Below are 20,324 nucleotides of genomic sequence, written 5' to 3' on the forward strand. Positions count from 1 at the left end.
TTCACTCATTTCCATTAACATTTTTCATGCATAAACAATTTCTTCCTTTTCCCATTGCTTGTTTGGAGGTAATCAGTCATAATGTGAAACTCATTGTGTTTGTTAACTTTCAGCAGCCAGCTGTTGTGTTTTGTTCTTTAGATTCATGCATTTGAAGAAAGAAACGCTGTTGTTCAGGATCAAAAGGTCAAGCCTACTAACAAATGCAGATGGGGGATAATTGTATTCAAAAAGGACATAACCAGAGAAATCTTAAGTGTTGTCTCAGTTTTGTACAACTTGCTATATAGTACTCAGAAACCTCTTATTTACATCAGGGGAATTTATAGATTTCCATAATTCTACCTCGAAGTTCCTACATTTCCTATTTGTTACTTCATCTCAGAAATTTGCACTGATTTTTTTTTTTTCAGAAAGGCTTGGTTAACACATCCATTGGCTTCTGGAAAAATAAAACCCAGTCTAGCTCTTTTGAGTGGGTGGTAGCTTCTGTAGCTATACCTAGAGAGGTGACCATAATTCCACAGGTTGAATCTTTGAACTGAATAGAAAGTTTGAGAATTTGGATCCTTTTCAGAGGGAGCTGAAAGAGCTTCTGTTGGTTCCTGGGGTTGAAGTGACTCCAGAATGTCAATGTTAATCACAATGTGAAAGATGCCTTATTTTTGCCACTATTACAGGATGTCAGAATTTGAGAATTAGAAGGGACCTCAGTTGTCATCTAGTACAAATGATCTTCCTCACCAAGTGGTCATCCAGGCTTCACTTGAATATCCCTAATAAGGGGGATGCTGCTACTTTTTCAACTATCCTGTTCCTCTTTGGGATGGCTCTAATTGTTAGAAAGTTTTAGATTTTTTTCCCCTGATGTCAAAACTAAATTTGTCTCTTTGCAACTTCCACAAATTGCTACTGGTTCTGTCCTCTAACTCCAAACAGCATGCCCAGTTCTTTCTGCATATGGCAGACCTCCAAATACTTGAACACAGTTACAATGTCCTCTATAAATGTACTGTTGTCCAGGCTAAATAAGCCTAAATGAGTTAGATCAAGAGCGAGAGAGTGAGAGAGAGAAACAGAGAGAGAGACACAGACACAGACACAGACAGACAGAGACACAGAGACACAGAAAGAGACACACAGAGAGACAGAGAGACAAAAGGAGAGAGACAGAGATAGAGAAAGATGGACAGAGACAGAGAAAAACACAGAGAGATAGAGACACAGAGACGGACAGAAATGGAGACAGAGATATGGATATATATATATATATATATATATATATATATATATATATAGAGAGAGAGAGAGAGAGAGAGAGAGAGAGACAAAGACAGAGAGACAAAGACAGAGAGACAGAGACAGAGAGAGTTAATGACAGAGAGACAGAGAGACTGAGACAGAGAAAGAGAAAGAGAGAAACAGAGACAGAGAGATAAAGCCAGAGAGAGAGAGAGAGAGAGAGAGAGAGAGAGAGCAGTCTCTCAAATTTAAAGAACAAAGGGTACTGTTTACAGAAAGAAGGATATTTAGCAAGTTGTAGCCCTGGGAGTGCTTTTCTCCCTTTCTAGAGTCTTCATGAAACTTCCCTTAGATGGGGCTCTCTGCCATGCTCCCAGAATCAGGGCCTTTCTAAGTCTGTAGCCAGTAATCTTTCTACCAGGAGAGAGCACACTCTCTGAAGCTGGTTCTTCCTTAGGCTAATCATCTGCAATTGTCTATGTTCATTGTCTTTCATTTGTTGTCCTCCCTCTGCTCCCAACTGAAGGCACGATCTCCTACTGGTCCAGAATTTCTACTAACATGGGCAATGGGGCAAGGGAGGCAAGAAGATTGTAGCATTCCCTTTGGGACCAGTGCCCATCCACTACCTTCTGAAACGGGCACAAGATTATCCTTCCTCAAGGTGCTCCCAGGTCTGAAGTATTTCATTGCTTTATTGGTATTCTGTTGAATCACTTTTTAAAAAATACAGCCCAAGAGATGTGACTTGATCTTCTGAATCAATGATAAGATAATTCTGTGTGGAATCATCTGCATTTAATCCAATGTTCAAAATTCACATGAGCCTTTCAAATTAATGAAAGTCTTCATCCCACCTTGTGGTGAGGTCATAAGAAAATTCCTTAAACACCTAGTTTATTCTGTAGGGGCAGCTAGGTGGCACAGTGGATAGAGTACTGGCCCTGGAGTCAGGAGGACTGAAGTTCAAATCTGGCCTCAGACACTTGAAACTTAATAGCTGTGTGACCCTGTGCGGGTCACTTAACCCCAATTGTATATCTTGCCACTGGACCCAGATGGCTCTGGAGGATAGTGGTGACTCTGTGACTTTTCACAGCCCTGCCTCACTTAACTCCAATTGAGTGCCAGTCATGACATTACTCCCTGATGTCATGGTCCTCTTTGAGAACAAAGCACCAACAAGAAGTTTATTCTGTTGTTTGAATAATTCAGTCTGGGCCTCTCAGGCTTGATGGTTGCTTCAAGAGTCACTATATCCTGCCTTGCTGACTAGACCTGTTTCATTAAGGAGGCAAAGAAATTCATGTCTAGCCATGTGAAGCTAAGAACACCTTTATCCTCGCTGAAATCTTTTCCATGTGATAGTTAAGGAAACCCCTTTTGCTAACTCTTCAATGACCTATGAGTATTCCATTCCATCCCAATATGGACCCTTGAACTAACAGGGTGCTAGTATTAGGCCACCCCTAATGTCCTTATCTCAACATTTTTCTGCCCTTGCCCGCACCTTTTTTTGCCTTCACTCCTTTCACTGAGAAAGGACTATCTTCCCTCTTTGACAAGGTTTATCCTAATTTTTACCACATTAGTCTCCTTTGATGGATTTATCTATGTCCTGCCTTCTATTTGGGGGTGTTCCTAAGGCCTCATTCTGGGCCTTCTTTTCTTGTCTTACTAAATTCTGTCTTGCTGGGCTACTCTCCCTGGTTCTGGACCTTCTTTTCTTGTCTTACTAAATTCTGTCTTGCTGGGCTACTCGCCTTGGTTGTTTTCATCTCTGTAAGACTTCTCAAATTATATATCCAGTCCTAATCTTTCTCCTGAATTTCAGTGAAGTATCATCAGTTATCTGCAAGACACATCTCTTCCTGAATGTCCCATGGGCATCTCAATCTCTACATTTCAACAATGTAACTCATTTCCCTCCAAACACAGTCTTCTTCCAAATTTCCCCATTTTTATTGAAGAAACCATCATCTGCCCAGTTAGCTCAGATCAAAATCTCAAAGATGAATGTCTTTCAGTCTTTCTTCTTCCTCTCTCCCCTCCCAACACATCTGCTTAGTTGTCACCTTCCAAATTTACCTCCACAACATCTTTGGTATCTCTCCCCTTTTTACCACTTTCAGCTTTAACATTATCACATCTTGCCTGAATTCCTATAATATTCTTTAATTTTTAGGGCCAAAAGGTGTAGTTTATGTTTTATTCTTGAGGTGATAGGGAGCCATGGGCATTTATTGAGGAGGAGAAGGCTATGGTCAGACCCTCACTTAAGGAATGCCAGTATGGAAGTTATGTGGAATAAAGAGAAACAATACAAGGAAACTAAATATCATTGACTTCTTATCTCCCTTGGATCCCAAATTGGATCAATTCTACCTTTTCATTTCTACTGATACCAATTCACATTCTCCTTATTTCTTTCCTGGACCACTGCAATAGCTTCATTCATTCCAGTCTTTCTGTTCTTTCAATCCATTGCACATACTTGTTGTTGTTCAGTCACATCTGACTCTTCATGATCCCATGGATTTGTCCATTGGGTTTTCTTGGCAAAGATATTGGAGTAATTTGGTATTTCCTTATCCATTATGTCCCCATTTTACAGATGAAGACCTGAGGCAAATGGAGATTAAGTAACTTGCCTAGGGTCACACAGATGCAACATGTCTGAGGCTGAATTTGAACTCAGATCTTCCTGATTCCAGACTCTGGTGCTTTATCTACTTCATCACCTAGCTGCCCCTTCTACTTACTGCTACTAGATTAAAAGTATAACGAATACCTTTGATCATCTTACTCCTGAAACCTTCAATAATTTATCCCTGCCTTCTACAAGAAATCCATATTCCTTTGCCAAGAGCTCGAGACCAGCCATGTTCTAGTCCTAACCTGAAATTGTAGACTTATTTCAAAGATTCTCCTTTATGTAACCAATACTCCAATTAAACTAGTGCTTCTAGAATATATACCACACTTCATTTTCCAAGCTTTTGCTATCCTCCATAATCATAAAATATTTCCAAGGTCTCGTCCCAGGGGCATACTGGTAAATGTTTAACAACCATCTCTACCCCTCCCCCCATAATATTTACACGACACATGTAACTACTGGAGTGACGCCACCTGCTGGAGAGTTACTGTAGGAAAGCTCCACCATGAGGAGAAGGCGTCTGAGGGCAAGCCATGTGGTCAGTTCCTTGGCATCAGGAAGTGACGTTTGCTCGTGGGTGCTGTCTATCAAAGCTACCAGCCAATTAGCTTGGAGCTGTGTGTGCATGTGGATGGGTTCCCAGTTTCACAGGAGGCTTTTGGGAGGAAGAAGGAAGTGTTGGGTCCTTTTTGTTCCTGACCTCTCCATTGCCCTACAAAAAAAAAAAAAAAGCCTGAATCAAAAGCTAGCTTCCTCATGAAGTCATTCCTGAGTTAGTCCTGCTTTTCCTGGGTGAGGAGCCACCAGTGCTTACTCAAAACCTCATCCCCTTTGGAGGTAGCAGCTTTCAGTCTAGTAGGATATGGATGTGATGAAGGCAGCTTCTTTGCTGAAGGTGAAATGTTTGGGGGCAGATTACAGGCAGACCATCTTATGGAAGAATGTTGCTTAAGATGACCAAGGAGAAAACATATAACCAAAGGTGTCTTCACTTCATTGGTGCAGAAGAGGAACAGAGGAAAGAGAAGAGAAAAGAGGCAGCTACTAATGATGCCAGAAAACTGAATTCCTATGAGGAAGGGCAAGGGCAGACTAAATCCTGGGTTTTCTAAGGTCAATTCATCTCAATACTGAGGAATTGCTGACACATGTCAGTTTTCTGTTGAAATAATGGTGCCCAAAGGATACGAGTCAGTAGAGAAGGGACATGTGCAGGACAAAGAAAAAAAAATGGTTAAGAAAATGGATCAGGGAAAAGACACGTGGAAAAAAGGTCGAAAAACAAGTCAGTGGAGATTTTTCAGACACTTGGAAACGGCTGGAGCCTCCTCTTGGACACCCTGAAGGCCAGGTTGGCAATATCTCAGAGTCAGAGGCATTGACAACTTTATTGAGCTCAGCCTGGAAAGGTTCTACACACCATGCGTGGCTCTCTCCCGCTTCCAGTCCTCACTTCAGGCTCTGCGCTTTGCCAAAAGTCCTTCTTTAACGTCATTCTTCCCTCTTCTCTTGGCTCTGGGCTTTCACTTTGGAGGTAACACAGATGCCCCAGATGGAGATCTTGAGTCCTCTGGCAAGATCATGGAGAAACATTTGACCCTGTTCATCATGCCTACTTTGGCATCTCTTTTACCACCTGTCAACTACAGGGTCGCTAGAAATCTCTCATAAATTGAGCCTGGAACAGAGTGTGCCTTAGCTTCCTTTGCCTTAGATAATATCAGAAATGATGATCTTTCCTTTATTAAGGTATCTTAGAATAAATAAGTCTTAGTACCAAGAGGGGACCCAAGAGAAATTGTTTCATATTGCATATATTCTAAGCCTGAAGCAATGCTATTTGTGAGTGTTTTCACAGTTCAAAAAGTTTTGAAACAGATGATAGGAATATATGTAGTGCATGTATATGTCCATATACATACATTCTGTTCTTTATATGTATATGTACATATATGGAACTGAATATATAAGTGTATATGTACATTCATTTATATATACATATTTACATATACATATTGTATATATACACATATATCACAAAGAAAAATTGTTTCATATTGCATACAGATAAACCTGAAGTAATTCTATGTATGACCTTTTCAACAGTTCAATTTTAATACTAAAATTATGTATATATATGTACAAATATATAAATTTTGTTCCATATATACATATATGTAATTATTAAATGTATTAAAAGTATTAAATGGAACAGAACATATGTGTGTATGCACATATACACACTCATTACTCCCCTTAATTTTTATAGCTTTAAAACATTTATTTGTCCTATTCTACTTTAGTAATATGGGCTCAAAATTTGTCTGTTTAGGTCACATAAGCCCAGAGATGGATGAATCTTTATGAGATAACTAGGGTGGGAGCTCAGGTATCTTAGATATCTATAGGCATGAACAGAAGACACTCTGAAAGCACTTGGGCACATTGTGTACCTCTCTGTCTCCCTAATTCACCAAAGGGAAAAATAAACACTGTTTTGGACAGATTCGAATTGTGATTGATGAAGAACCTGTTGAGGCAAAATAAACAAACAGATTGACAGATGAATGAATGAATAAAAGAATGAGTGAATGAATTCATGAATAAATATATAAGTAATAAAATATGACTGACATGGTGGGGAGGCAGGAGACCTACTTTTTTTCCTTTTCCTTTTTTTTTTTTTTTTCAGGGCAATGAGGGTTAAGTGACTTGCCCAGGGTCACACAGCTAGTGTCAAGTGTCTGAGGTCAGATTTTGAACTCAGGTCCTCCTGAATCCAGGGTCGCTGCTTTATCCACTGCGCCACCTAGCTGCCCCCTAGGAGACCTACTTTTAATTCTTGACTTGATCACTGACTAGCTGTGTTATTAGGTAAGCCACTTGACTTTACTTCCTCCATTTGTAAAATGAAACTGTATAGTAAGTAATCTCTAAACCTAAAAAGGTCCCCTCTCATGACCTGAACTAGGAGGCAGGAGGCTTCAGTGAAACTAGTCAAAGGGTCTAGTTTCAAATTCTGGTTCTTCTACTCACGACCTAAACAACCTCAGCCAAGTCACTTAAACTATCCGGGCTTCTGTTCCTCATCTGTAAAGTGATGGAAATTAACTAAATGGCCTCCAAGTTTACTTCCCAGCTCTAAATCAATGATCCTATCAGACAATGAACTCTTGTTCTATGAAAATAGATTGAGTATTACCAGAGAGACTCCGTATTCTATCGAAGACCTATGAAATGCAGAAACTTCTTATAGTGCAATAATACTTTCATTGGCTCATGACCACTCATGATTACCCTAATCAAGAGAGACTGTTGTCAGTGTCTCTTTCTAAAGACTAAAAGGGCTTCCTACAAGAATTAGATGAGTTATCATTGTTGAAAGCAAAGAATCATTTTATATGGAAATTTTTAGAGAAGGCTATGTGGCTTAACTAGAGACATCTCAGGAAGTGGGAAGGGTTTACAAAGAAAGGGAATGAGGGCAAGTCCAAGGAGCCCCTTACTCTGAGGCCAGAATAGACAAATTGAAACTAGGAGAGTCCACCATACTCCCGGCATAATGTCATAGATTGGCACCGTGGCTGGGACTGGCTACTTTTGTAACCTGGGGTTTAAGTCTAGATATTTACATAAGACGTTTCATAGATGGGGATAGTGATTATTTGATGCTTCATGCCTGCATGAGGGTTGAAGTTGGTGAGAACTTGGGAGAGGAGAGTTTCTTTTATTTTTTATTTTTTGGTTCCAGCTTCAAGAGATGACATATGGTTCTAGACTCTCTTCAGGGAGACACACCTGAAAGGAGAGAAAGACTTTAAGAGGAGCTAGCACCTCAAGCATGGCCCTGATTCCAGTCTGCCACACAACAGAGTTTGGGGAATTTCCTTAGATGAGATGGGAACAGTTTCTTAGTTGAACTGAGATATCTCATTGCCAAGGAGAGAGTTCATTCATTCTGCGTATTATAAAGCATATGCCAATTTGTATATTTCCCTGATGTCTGTTTACTTCTGCTTGGATAAATGGGTTTATTCATTATTCAATATTTGTGACGGTCTTTGTATAACTAAAATATGATGGGAAGGCAGTCAAGCCTTTGGACATAGCTTAGGCCATTCCTTTTCCATTAAGAGAATGCAAAGGTATCATGAACCTAAACACCATTTCACTGAGTCGAGCAATATTTAGGGAAGCAGGTAGATATAATCTTTTTCCTGTATTGCCTCTCTGAGTAAAGTAGAACAACCAGTCACCTGGCCCCAATATTATGCTTCCCTCCAAGGAGAAAACAAAATCTCTTGTGGAGAATAGGGAGTAAGATTTCAGAGGTATCTATTCACTTCCTTCCTGCTGCATTTAGGCAAACTCAAGCGCCCAAGTATATAGGTACAATATATGTCATACTGTTTCAAAGCAAGACTTAGAAGTGGCAGATAAGGAATAAAAGCAAGGATGTTGGCAGGGAGCCTTAGCAAGGAACGTGAGGCCACAATTCTCTAAAACTCCTGACACCATGTTTTAGGAAAGTCGAGGCAAACCTGAGGTCAGGGCAACTTATCACCTGGGGAGGGAGGATACTGCTCTAGGATCAGCTCAGATGCTTTATAGAGAGGCACACTGTGTATCTTATGAGTCTCTCTGCCTCCAGAATTCACCAAAGGGAAAAACAAACACTGTTTTTGGACAGACTCAAATTTTGATTGATGAAGAACCTCTTGAGGCAAAATAAATAAACAGACTGACAGATGAATGAATGAATAAAAAATAAGTGAATGAATTAATGAATAGATATATAAGCAAGTAATAAAATATGGCTGACATGGTGGGGAGGCAGGAGACCTACTTTTAATTCTTGACTTGATCACTGACTACTTAGGTAGGTTTTTAAAACATTTAATAAATTGATAAGTATTTATTGAGCACTTACCGATTTGCTTTTTCAGATTAATTTTGTACATTGTCAAACTATGAACGTTTGAATGTGTGAACATGCATTTTGAACTCAAGTAGGTTTGTTTTTTAAAAATCTACCTCTGAGGTCACAGTTGGGGATACTCCATCTAGACCCCAAATTGGAAGATTTTAGTTTCTAGATTGCAAACATAGAATATTCATATACAAGGAAGACTTAGAAAAAATATAAGGACATGACCAAGGGGGTAATGGACAGGAGGAATAGACAAAGCTAGTAAATGGACAAGCTGTTGGATGGAGAAAGTCTATGCTAGAAAAGACAACTTCCCGTGCTGACCCCCACCAAAAAACAAACAAACCACCAACAACCAAAAACACAGCAAACCTCTTCTTTAAATGTTCAGTTGGCTTCAAGAATATATATATATATATATATATATACACACACACATTTCTTGTTAAAACATATTTGTGAGTCTATTTATAGTCCACATTCAAAACTATTGATATTTATACAAGAACTATAAGTTACCTGGTTAAGATGTTTCTAATGTGACCAGGATAACTTTTCTGTTCCTAACTCTATTTCTACAGTACAAAGTAGCTAACTATTAACAGTTCTGTCTCTTATCATCTGAGTAATCAATATCCTGAGCTGCTCATTGACCTAGTACGTTGTCATTGTGGCACAATTTTTATGGTTGTTATTGTTCATAGAACTGTAATTTTGTCCCTTTGGGAACTCCTGATAAGGAAATTTACCAGTGCAGATTAGAACCTGTTTCTGAAATTATAATCTCAGAGAGCTGCCCGGGCACTCAAAGGTTAAGTGACTTACCCAGGATCATACATTTGTCAGAAGTAAAGATTGAAATTGGATCTTCCTGACTCTGAGGACTGCCTTTTAACTATTAACACAAGCTGCCCCTTCTGTGTTATTACAATAAGGAAAAAGCTTGATTTAATTACTACGCTGTGCCTTCATTTGGTTCTCCATTAAAAAATTACTGATTGGGGCAGCTAGGTGGCACAGTGGATAAAGCACTGGGCCCTGGCTTCAGGAGGACCTGAGTTCAAATCCAGCCTCAGACACTTGACACTTACTAGCTGTGTGACCCTTGGCAAGTCACTTAACCCTCATTGCCCCACAAAAAATAAAATAAATAAAATAAAAAATTACTGATGCCTACCTACCTACCTACCTCCTTACCTCTCTCTCTCTATCTATCCATCCATCCTTCCATCCGTCAACCTTTATCTAGGAGACACAAAGTTTTCACTAATTAGGGGGTATGCCAGTTTCAATTGTCCAGGCACATAACAAATATAGTATCTAGCAAAATGCCATTCACAAAGTAAAAGGTTTTTTTTAATTGAATTAATGAGTGAATCAAATATTTATTGATTCTCTATTGTGAGTAAGGCACTTTGTTCAATAATGGAAATGGGATTTGGTTAAATATCTTTTACTGTGTAAACACTGAATATAGTATAGAAGTTGCCTGTTTTTCCAGTTAGATCTTTGTACAAGAAGCAAGGATATCGAATTTATAAAAAATTTCTAGGACATTTTCATATTACATGATTCAATTACACTTTTTAACTATATTCTCACATCAGAAATAGGACACGTGATTACATGAATCATAAAAACCAAATCATTACTATACATACAATTCTATCCATACATATTTTAATGATTATGAATTCAAATGTAGGTATGAAATGAAGAAATGTAAGTAGCTGTAATTACTGGATATTTTTGTCCCCAGAAGATTAATTCAGTGCAGCAATGATATTTTCTCTCATGAAAGGTGAAGAAAACTGAAGCCATTCATCCCACAGAATATATCACATCCAATTCCAGGAAATACACAGTTTAGGGTTATTTAACTTTCTTCCTCTTTAGAGAAAGGAGATTTGATATACATTTCATTTTCCAAACACAGACATGTTTGTTTGAAATTAAACCATGATGATCTTTATGTCATATTATTTCCATAGGGGTTTATTGATTGGACAAACACGGGCTCAGTTAAAAGGGACATAAGAATTTTCACAATACTTTCTTTTTCTTCAAAGGCCACATTTTTACAGAAGTTAGAAAATAGCAAAGAGGGGAAAGATCATGTCAACACAATGTTTTGGGTCATATACAACACAATCTTCTGTTTCATTGAGATTTCAACACAGGAAATGGGTATATTAGGAACTGCTTCATTCACAGATTTTTCAGACTCCGATACAGTGGTTTCTTTGAATGACTAAAGGAACAAACTATAACCAGTGCTTTTATACTAGCCTCAATAATACATGTTTCAAAGCCAAAATGCCCCAGCCACATAGCTGTTTGCACAGTCAATATTCTGTGGGAAAATGTGTCAATGGATTCCACATTACCAACTTTGAATAGTATCTGCTTCCGTATTCCTATTCTCATGAATCTCTAGACAGGAAACATATTTGCCTATTCTTGCATCTTTATTCCCATTCCCACCTCTACTCAGTAAACAAAAAATTATTAGTTTATAACCATCTTAATAATAGCTAAATAAATACAATAAGAACACAATTACACCTAGGCAACTGAGAAGATTGCTTGTAGACTTTCTGATATTCTTCTTTTCTTTCTTTCTTTCTTTCTTTCTTTCTTTCTTTCTTTCTTTCTTTCTTTCTTTCTTTCTTTCTTTCTTTCTTTCTTTCTTTCTTTCGTGTGTGTGAGCTAACAAGGGTTAAGTGAGTTGCCCAGGGTCACACAGCTAGAAAGTGTCAAGTGTCTGAGGCCGGATTTGAACTCAGGTCCTCCTGAATCCAGGGCTGGTACTTTATCTGTTGTGCCACCCAGCTGCCCCAGACTTTTTGATATTCAAATTGTTATATTATATAATCAAATAATCAAGAGAAAGTTATCTTTTCTAGTAAAACCTCTAGTTTCATCCCCAAATCACCATGGACAATCTTACTATTTTTAGAGAATTGCAGAATGAGAAGCAATCCAGAACTAGACCTCTAAACCTTCTCTAAATAGATTAGAAAAAGCCAATCAGAATGTGTTTGCCCTTGAGTAGTGTTTCCCATTTAGTGGTTTGTGAATAATTGGGGGTTCTAGACAATGGTCCAAGAGGTTTGAGCTAAAAATTCTTAAATGCTAACTTAACCACTATTTTTGAAACACGTCCAGGTTGGGTTTATACCAGAAATGCAGAGTTGGGTCAATATAAGGAATGTTTATACACACACACACACACACACACACACACACATACATATACATATATACACACAGACACACATATATAGATATATATGTATATATACTAATATAAATGGGACAGGTAGATAGCTCAATTGCTGGGCAGAAGAAGGCAATGTCAAAATACTCCAGTATCTTTTTGCCAAGAAAACCCAAAATTGGGTCATATATGGCTTTTTGCTGCTGCTATAGATTACATAACTCTTTTTTTTCTTTTGGTGAGGCAATGGGGTTAAGTGACTTGCCCAGGGTCACACAGCTAGTACGTGTCAAGTGTCTGAGGCCGGATTTGAACTTAGGTCCTCCTGAATCCAGGGCTGGTGCTTTAACCACTGCACCACCTAGCTGCCCCCTGAATGTTAATTTTTAAAGGAAGAAATCCAGATTATCAATAAGCATAAAAGTAGTCCAAATCACTCATTAGAGAAATGCAAATTAAACAACTTTAAGGTTCTATCTCATACCATCAGACTGGCAAAGATAACAATAGGTAAAAATGAGAAATACTGGAAAGCTAACAGAAAACAGGCAAACTTCCCCGAAAGAGACAACAGAAATAACCTTGTTTGACTTTATCATTATTATCAAGAGAAACATAAAAGATGGGAATGTGCACATGTGAAATATTTGCCACTGTTTGGTAGGCCTACCAAATGTGATCCATAATCAGAGGATTTATCATAACTATTCACTCAAAGAATATCAAATGAATAAAAATGTCTATTGTCCATAATATTATATGCCATTAGAAGTGTAGAGCCCCACAGGGCTTGTCTAGTAGTGAGCATTCTTCTGCACAAATGAAATCAATGTATTTAGGATAAGAAGAGAACTTATCAATCATTTTAAAAACTCTTTGTATAAAATATTTCTGATAAAAGTCTGACATCCAAAATTTACAGAAAGTTCACACACATATGTAGATATCTAAAATATTATTTTAATTGTTTAGTTTAAATGTTATTTAGTAATTTTCAGTCATGTATAACTCTTCATGATCCCTTTTGGGGTTTTATTGGCAAAGATACTAGAGTGGTTTGCCATTTCCTTCTGCAGTTCATTTTACTGATGAAGAAATGGAGGCAAACAAGGTTAAGTGACTTGCCCAGGGTCACACAGCCAGTAAGCATCTGAGGTCAGCCAGATTTGGACTTAGGTCTTTCTAACTCCAAGCTTGGCGCTCTATCCACTGCAACACCTAGTTGCCCATATAAAAAATATATATTATATAAAATCATTCTCTAATAGATTAGTTACATATGTTTGTATATATACAAATATACATATGCACCAACAGGTAACATAATCAGGAAAGCCTTGATCAATTGATTTCCATCCAGCCCAATTGCTGAAATCATAGAAGTTAGAGGTAAGTAGCAGTTTAACATTTTTGAATAAAATGTAAAAACTTTACCCACTTATAAGACATGAAAAAGTCCTTCTATCAAGAGATGAAATTAGAGAGCAGTTAGCCATTAGTTGGCCAAAACTGATAAAGTCAGTGATAAGCCTTTAAAAGTGACACATATGGGGCATATAGGTGGTGCAGTGGATAAAGCATGGACCCTGGATTCAGGATGACCTGAGTTCAAATCTGGCCTTAAACACTTGACACTTACTAGCTGTGTGATCCTTGGCAAGCCACTTAACCCGCAATGCCCCACAAAAAATAAAATATAATTGAGACATATACCCTAAGGAGGCAGGCAAGAGAGGAAAGAAGTAAGAGTTATATGATTGGAGCAGCTAGGTGGTGCAGTGGATAAAGTACTGTTCCTGGATTCAGGAGGACCTGAGTTCAAATCCGGTCTCAGACACTTGACACTTACTAGCTGTGTGACCCTGGGCAAGTCACTTAACCCCTATTGCCTCACCAAAGAAACAAAAAAGAGTTATGTGATCTATGGCAGCAGAAAAAAGCCATATATGATGGAAGAAACCAATATTTCAGAAGTAATTTCCCTTTTCTCTAAGAGATCTGAGTCAATTTACCATTCTTCCCCCTTTTCTACACACATTTAGTAACAGCAACTTACAGTGGAGCTATTGTCTAGTAGGTTACATTGTATAATGCATGTCAAGCATAAATGTTTTTGTATTATTATTTGATGCTAGCCTTTATCCACCATATGTGGGTTTTTTTCTAAATGAAACTATTCACACATATACATATATAAAAATATAAATAGTATATGCCACTCTATCTATCTATCTATCTATCTATCTATCTATCTATCTATCTATCTATCTATCTATCCATCCATCCATCTGTCCATCCATCTAGAAGGTATCTTGAACAGAAATACCTATAGACCTAATTCATCAGTGTATCTGGACATAATATTCTTTGCCACATATAAATAAAAGTAATTAAATGGGAAACACAAATGAAAGGTACAGAAAAACAACACTATAGTAAATAGTGAGTTTAGGAATAAATCACTGAAAAAACTAACTATGCAAAAGAGAATGACAACAGTGAGAAAAAAGTTCCAAAATTTGGGGAATGCAGAAAAACCTGTTCATAGAAGAAAAAAATCTATCACTGATAAGTTTCATTAACTCAATAGAAGAAGATGAATGAACTGGGCATATAATTCATACCACCTAATTAATGAAAATTTTAAAGCACAAAGTTTATTTAATTTTTCAAAAGATAAAATGAAAAAGTGTCCTGAAATAAACAGACTAACAGTTGATAAATCTTTTTAATTACCAATCCAAAAAAGAGGAAAATTAGATTTACAAAATTAAAAATAAGCAAAATGAACACAAAATGGATAAGAAATTATATGAATTAATAGAAAGCACTGAGAACAATTCAATTCTGGAAAAATTACGAATTTTTTAAATGGACTATTTCTATTAGTGAAAATATAAAAAACCCTCAAATTAAGAAAAAAGATTTCTAACAACCTAATTTCAGAGGTGGGAATTGAATAAGTCATAGAAGAAAAACAGAAAAAGGAACACAATTCTGATGGAAAAGCAAATTCTATCAAATGTTTAAAGAGTAATTATTTATGCTAAGCAATTCTCAATAACTGAGAAAGAAAGGTTTGTATTAAATTCTTTATTGGAAGAGTATGATCCCTAAACCTAAGCCAAAGAGAGAGAGATTAGATAATTATAACTATAGACCAACATCACAAATTAAAATTGATGCAAATTTAACAACACGATTTTTTTTTGTGCTAAGGATTCAAGGATGTTTGTTTCAATGTTAGGAAAGCAACTAGCATCAATGATCAGATGTTGAAAAATACACACACACACACACACACACACACAAACTACATGATTAAATCAATAGTTGTAGCAAACCCCTTTTTACATTAAAAGAATAGGCATGAAAAGGCTCTTATTTTAACTCTTTATGAATCTATAGGTTTCAAACATTTTCCTTGTGAATAGCATGTTATTGGATTTTGCTTTCTAATCCATTTTGTCACCCTCTTTCATTTTATGAATGGGGTAATTCCATTTGTAGTTAGTTGTGATTGTTAATTCTGTATTTTCCTCCACCATATCCTCATATATTTTCACTCCTTTTGCTACTCACCTTCTTCTTTACAACAAAAGTGATTTTTTAAAATGTGATTTTTGCTGGTATTCTATGAATGATATCACCAGCCTCCAAGATGGCACCCCACAAGGATGTCCCTGGTCAAAGAATTGCAGACTTCAAGTACCATTCCATTTACTGTGAGCAAGATTTATTGCTTCCCTGGCTGAAACCCTCTCTCAGTGTCCATGGGTTTATGGCCTTTTGTTTGATGCTAGACAAGATGAAAGTAATCGATTTTTATTCCTTTTGGATGTCTTGATCATTGTTTTTTCTGATGCCTTTTTCCAGGTCTTTGCTGGAGTATATATTGGTAAAGTGGGCTTCATGATATTTTGTGTCTCCGTGTTAACTCAAGGTATTGCTTGATATCAAACCAATACAGTTGGAAAGATTGTTAAAACCACATAGTCAAATTATTTCTTGGAGACCAAGTCACCCTTCAGACCATAGTGATTCCCAAAGAAAATTAAGTAGAACTCTAAATAAACATAAAATTATCAGAAATTGAGGATTCTAACTAGTGTATTTTAAATTCTTTAAATATTCAGTGGTGTGGGTGCTCAATCCAAAAGGTAGATTATAACTTCTCTATATCCTCTTCCCTCTTTGAGAAGGCCTGTGACCAAAACCAACCCGGGGATGAGATTTTCAGAACTTACCTTGCCTGATTCTCAGACAACTGATGAAGTCATCGACCCATATAGATCCTTTGTAGCTTGATAAATTTTTCAAAGGTTTCCTTTGCTTCTGTTTTTTTTTCTTTCAAGGAGCCCATTATCAGATAAGAATAATCTTTAAAGCTTATTAAAAGATTAAAAAAGGCTTTGGGGACATCCTATTGAAGAAAAGTTATTAACAAGAAATTGGAAGCCAAAATGAATGGAGAAATAGTAAGAAAGATTACCAGTTGGGATCAAGTTCTGGTTCAGTACTGCATAGTGAAAGGATTGGTAGGTGTGATTGCTAAACTTTTGGTGATAATCTTGAAAACATAGTGGAAAACTGGTGAGGTGCCCATAGAAGATGGGCAAGGGTTTTTATGCTGTCTTGAACTTCAGAAAGGGTAAAACATACTCCTGAAGTTATAGTCAGAGTGGTAAATTTGGGGTTTTTTTGTTTTTTGGGTTTTTTTTAGTGAGGCAATAGGGGTTAAGTGACTTGCCCAGGGTCACACAGCTAGTAAGTGTTAAGTGTCTGAGGTTGGATTTGAACTCAGGTCCTCCTGACTCCAGGGCCAGTGCTCTATCCACTGCGCCACCTAGCTGCCCCAAATTTGTTTTTTAATCCAAAGAAATTTCTAGAACATATTGCTAAAGGACCACATCCTGCAAAAAGGCAGCAGTGATCAGTTAGGCCCAGTACGGGTTCACAAAGAACAGGAAATACAAAATTAACTCACTTTATTGTTGAGACAGTTACTAAACTGGAGAGGCTGTGTGGTGTAGAATAGCACATCGCCAAGGCCTCCATTCAAGTCTTATCTCCGAAACATGCTAGTCATGTGACCATCAACAAGTCACTTAATGTCCTGGTAACTATGAGACTTTAAGTTTTAGCAGATTTGCCTTTTTGCATTGGCGGAGAGAGTTTCCATCCTGGGAGTTCTCTATACCTATGGAATAATAGATTCTGGTAGAAAACCAACAATAGTAAAACTGGTAGATGAAGGAAATAACACAACCACATTATATTTGGATTCCACCATGGCATTTGACAATGTCTCTTGTGATACGCTTATGAATATAATATAGTTGCACATGAATAATATGGAGAGATGTTTTTTGAATAGCAAAATAGGCAAATTTAAACCTGGATGAAAGTCTAGATCACAATGGAACTTCCCAAGCAGAAGGTAGGTTTCTTTTAGAGTCACACATGCTTGATCCTTACTCTATTTGGTAAACATTTGTCCCAGTGACTTGGGTGCAAGTATTGATGGCAATTTTATGTAATTTATGACTTGTGCAAAACTAGTGCTAATGCTTTGCATGACAGAATCAGTATTTCTAAACAATAATACTGTCATTTGCATTGATGGAGTCCCTTGAGGTTTAGAAAATGCTTTAAGCATGATATAGTCTATAGAAATCTCTGCCTCATTGAGAGTGCTAGGTTGTACAAATATTGATGGAACTTTGGTCTTTCCTGTAAAGTTTATGAAATTTAAATGGGACCTAACAAAATCTCAAGTGCAGGATAAAAACACAATAAGTGCACCTTAATAATTTATATTGATATAGAGTCAATATGTCGATAGGTATTATTATCTCTACTTATCCTGAATAAGCATAATGCAAACAAAGTATTAAAATATAATTCAATTCCACAAATGTTTATTAAACGGCCACATTCTATAAAACACTTTACTACATCCTGGGAGATATTCAATATTCAAATGCATCTATTATATCATGAGTTAGTTGTTCCCTCCAATGAGGGACTGTTTCCCTTCCTGCATGACTCTTTCATTTCCCACCAACGATTCCATAAAGGAGTCTATCTGATAAATGAGGAACTTTTCTCACCTTTTAAAAAAATTTATATTGCAAGCATACTCAAGAAGTGGACAAGCTTTCATTATTTATTTTTTTTGGGGGGGGAGGCAATTAGGGTTAAGTGACTTGCCCAGGGTCACACAGCTAGTAAGTGCCAAGTGTCTGAGGCTGGGTATGAGGTCAGGTCCTCCTGAATCCAGGGCCAGTGCTCTATCCACTGTGCCACCTAGCTACCCCAAGCTTTCATTATTTAACCCTTGCTCTCACCACATGACCAATCCATCTTGTTTTATTTTTAATTACACATTTACATAATGGGGCCACATTATGGGGCATACATATAGCTCCCTTCAGTTGGGCTACATGTATTCTGGTCCCTGGATAAAGAAAATATATTACCAATGGCTCCCTTGGTTCCCATGACTAAGAGGTGGGGATAATAGGGAACAGGGAAGGAGCTATATCTAAGATGATTAGCACTTGGGCCTGAAAGATCCACTTTGTGGATTACAAGGAATGAGGAGAAACATTTTCCAATTTCTCTGAAAGCAGTCTCTTTTTAAGGACATGGCCATTGTCTGTTTTTCCTTGGACTTCTAGTGAGGTGAGGAGGATGGAATATCCCTCCACCCCTTCTATACAGCAACAACCTTGGCAGCAAGCACAATTTTAAGAAAGCTTGGAGAAAAGATACAAAATCTAAAGCCAATTTTCTTCTCCTCTTAGTGTTTAAGATGTAAATGTAATAGAAAGGGGGTGGGGCTGCCAAGAGAGAAGAGAATGTGGCACCTTAAAGACTGGGGAAAATCTTTCTACAGCATCTGGTCATGGTAAGAATCTTCTCTAAGGGAGAATATACTCTGATTTTGGTACAGTGGGATACCCTCTGACTTTGATCTCAGTGATCTTGAGATGAGTCTTGTGATGAAATTCTACCTCTCTTCTTACAAGATTTTTCCTTGGTGAAATAATTTTGGTTATTCTTTCCTGTTCTCCTAACGTTTCGTCATATTACTTCTGATTATTGTCGTTATTTACTATAATTTCCATGTGATGATTCAGTTGCTTCATTCACCTTTGATTTGAGACATTATATATGAGCTTTATGTAACATATTCATCAATAAAATGTATTATATATCAAAAAGTATTCTGAAAATGATATCTTTTTGGTATATTATTAACAGCATGGAAAATATCACATCTCCCATTTGAATTCAATAATACTATTCCACTTGGATTGAAGTCATTCTAAATTATCTCTCTAGATGTCTTCTATTACTATCTTCAAAACTATTATTTTATTGTCAATCATGGAGGGAAATTTAAACTCATAAATGGCTTTCTCACTTTATTTTAAAAGTTGTACATTTTAATGAAAATGTTTTCTGTTAACTTTAAATCTTCCATTAAAGGAAAAAATCTAAACTAAACCAAAATATAAAATGAAAACATGAAAATAAAATGAAATCATTTTCATAAAATGATTTCACTAGTTTTAATTGAAATTAATTTTGTGAAAATTATACCTATAATCCTGGATTTTGCTCATGCACATATTATATCACTTCATATTTACTCACAGTTACTTTTCCACTGCGGTTGTCTTCCTCTCTTTGTGCTAGTGCTTTCAAAAAATTGTCTTTCAGTTCTTTGCCAGCACTAGATAGTGTCCTACAAAAAACAAATAGGACTTTTGTTATAACAGACATGGTAATAAATAGGCTTATCAATGAGAAGAATGGTGTAGGATGTCAATAATTGCTGAGTACTTTCTTATGTAAAGCTAAATTATTTTCCCCAAAAAATGAGAGAAAATTAGTGGACTTGGTGATCAATTTCAGATTCACAGGTAATAGGATCAATCTCTACCATGCTTGCCCTCCTACCCCCTGGCTAGTCACAAAAATAAAATGAAAATTTCTTAGCAGGCAAGGAAGTAATTTCCAAGATTTGGGGGCAAAACTGGTGAGGTCTCAAGCTTCATAATGATTGTTGAAGCTTCCTGGGGAACTGAGGTCATGATGCTATGGCTTCCAAGTAGGAGTATGTTGGTAAATGTTTAATGATCAGCTTTTTGAAAATGAAGGGGGGGCAGCTAGGTGGCGCAGTGGATAAAGCAACGGCCCTGGATTCAGGAGTACCTGAGTTCAAATCTGGCCTCAGACACTTGACACTTACTAGCTGTGTG

The 20,324-nt window shown here is 37.1% G+C and overlaps 1 protein-coding gene across 1 annotated transcript in view; it reads right to left on the minus strand.

Annotated features, from left to right (window-relative positions):
- The window catches only part of CFAP299 (cilia and flagella associated protein 299), a 450,588-nt gene that overhangs the window by 237,557 nt on the left and 192,707 nt on the right, over positions 1–20,324 (minus strand). Inside the window, exon 3 of the mRNA XM_043973224.1 lies at positions 19,717–19,807. Within this exon, the coding sequence (XP_043829159.1) occupies positions 19,717–19,807 (91 nt within the window). The remainder of the gene's footprint in view (positions 1–19,716; positions 19,808–20,324) is intronic.

This window comes from Dromiciops gliroides, chromosome 6 (genome assembly GCF_019393635.1).
Source record: "Dromiciops gliroides isolate mDroGli1 chromosome 6, mDroGli1.pri, whole genome shotgun sequence".
Classification (NCBI taxonomy): Eukaryota; Metazoa; Chordata; class Mammalia; order Microbiotheria; family Microbiotheriidae; genus Dromiciops; species Dromiciops gliroides.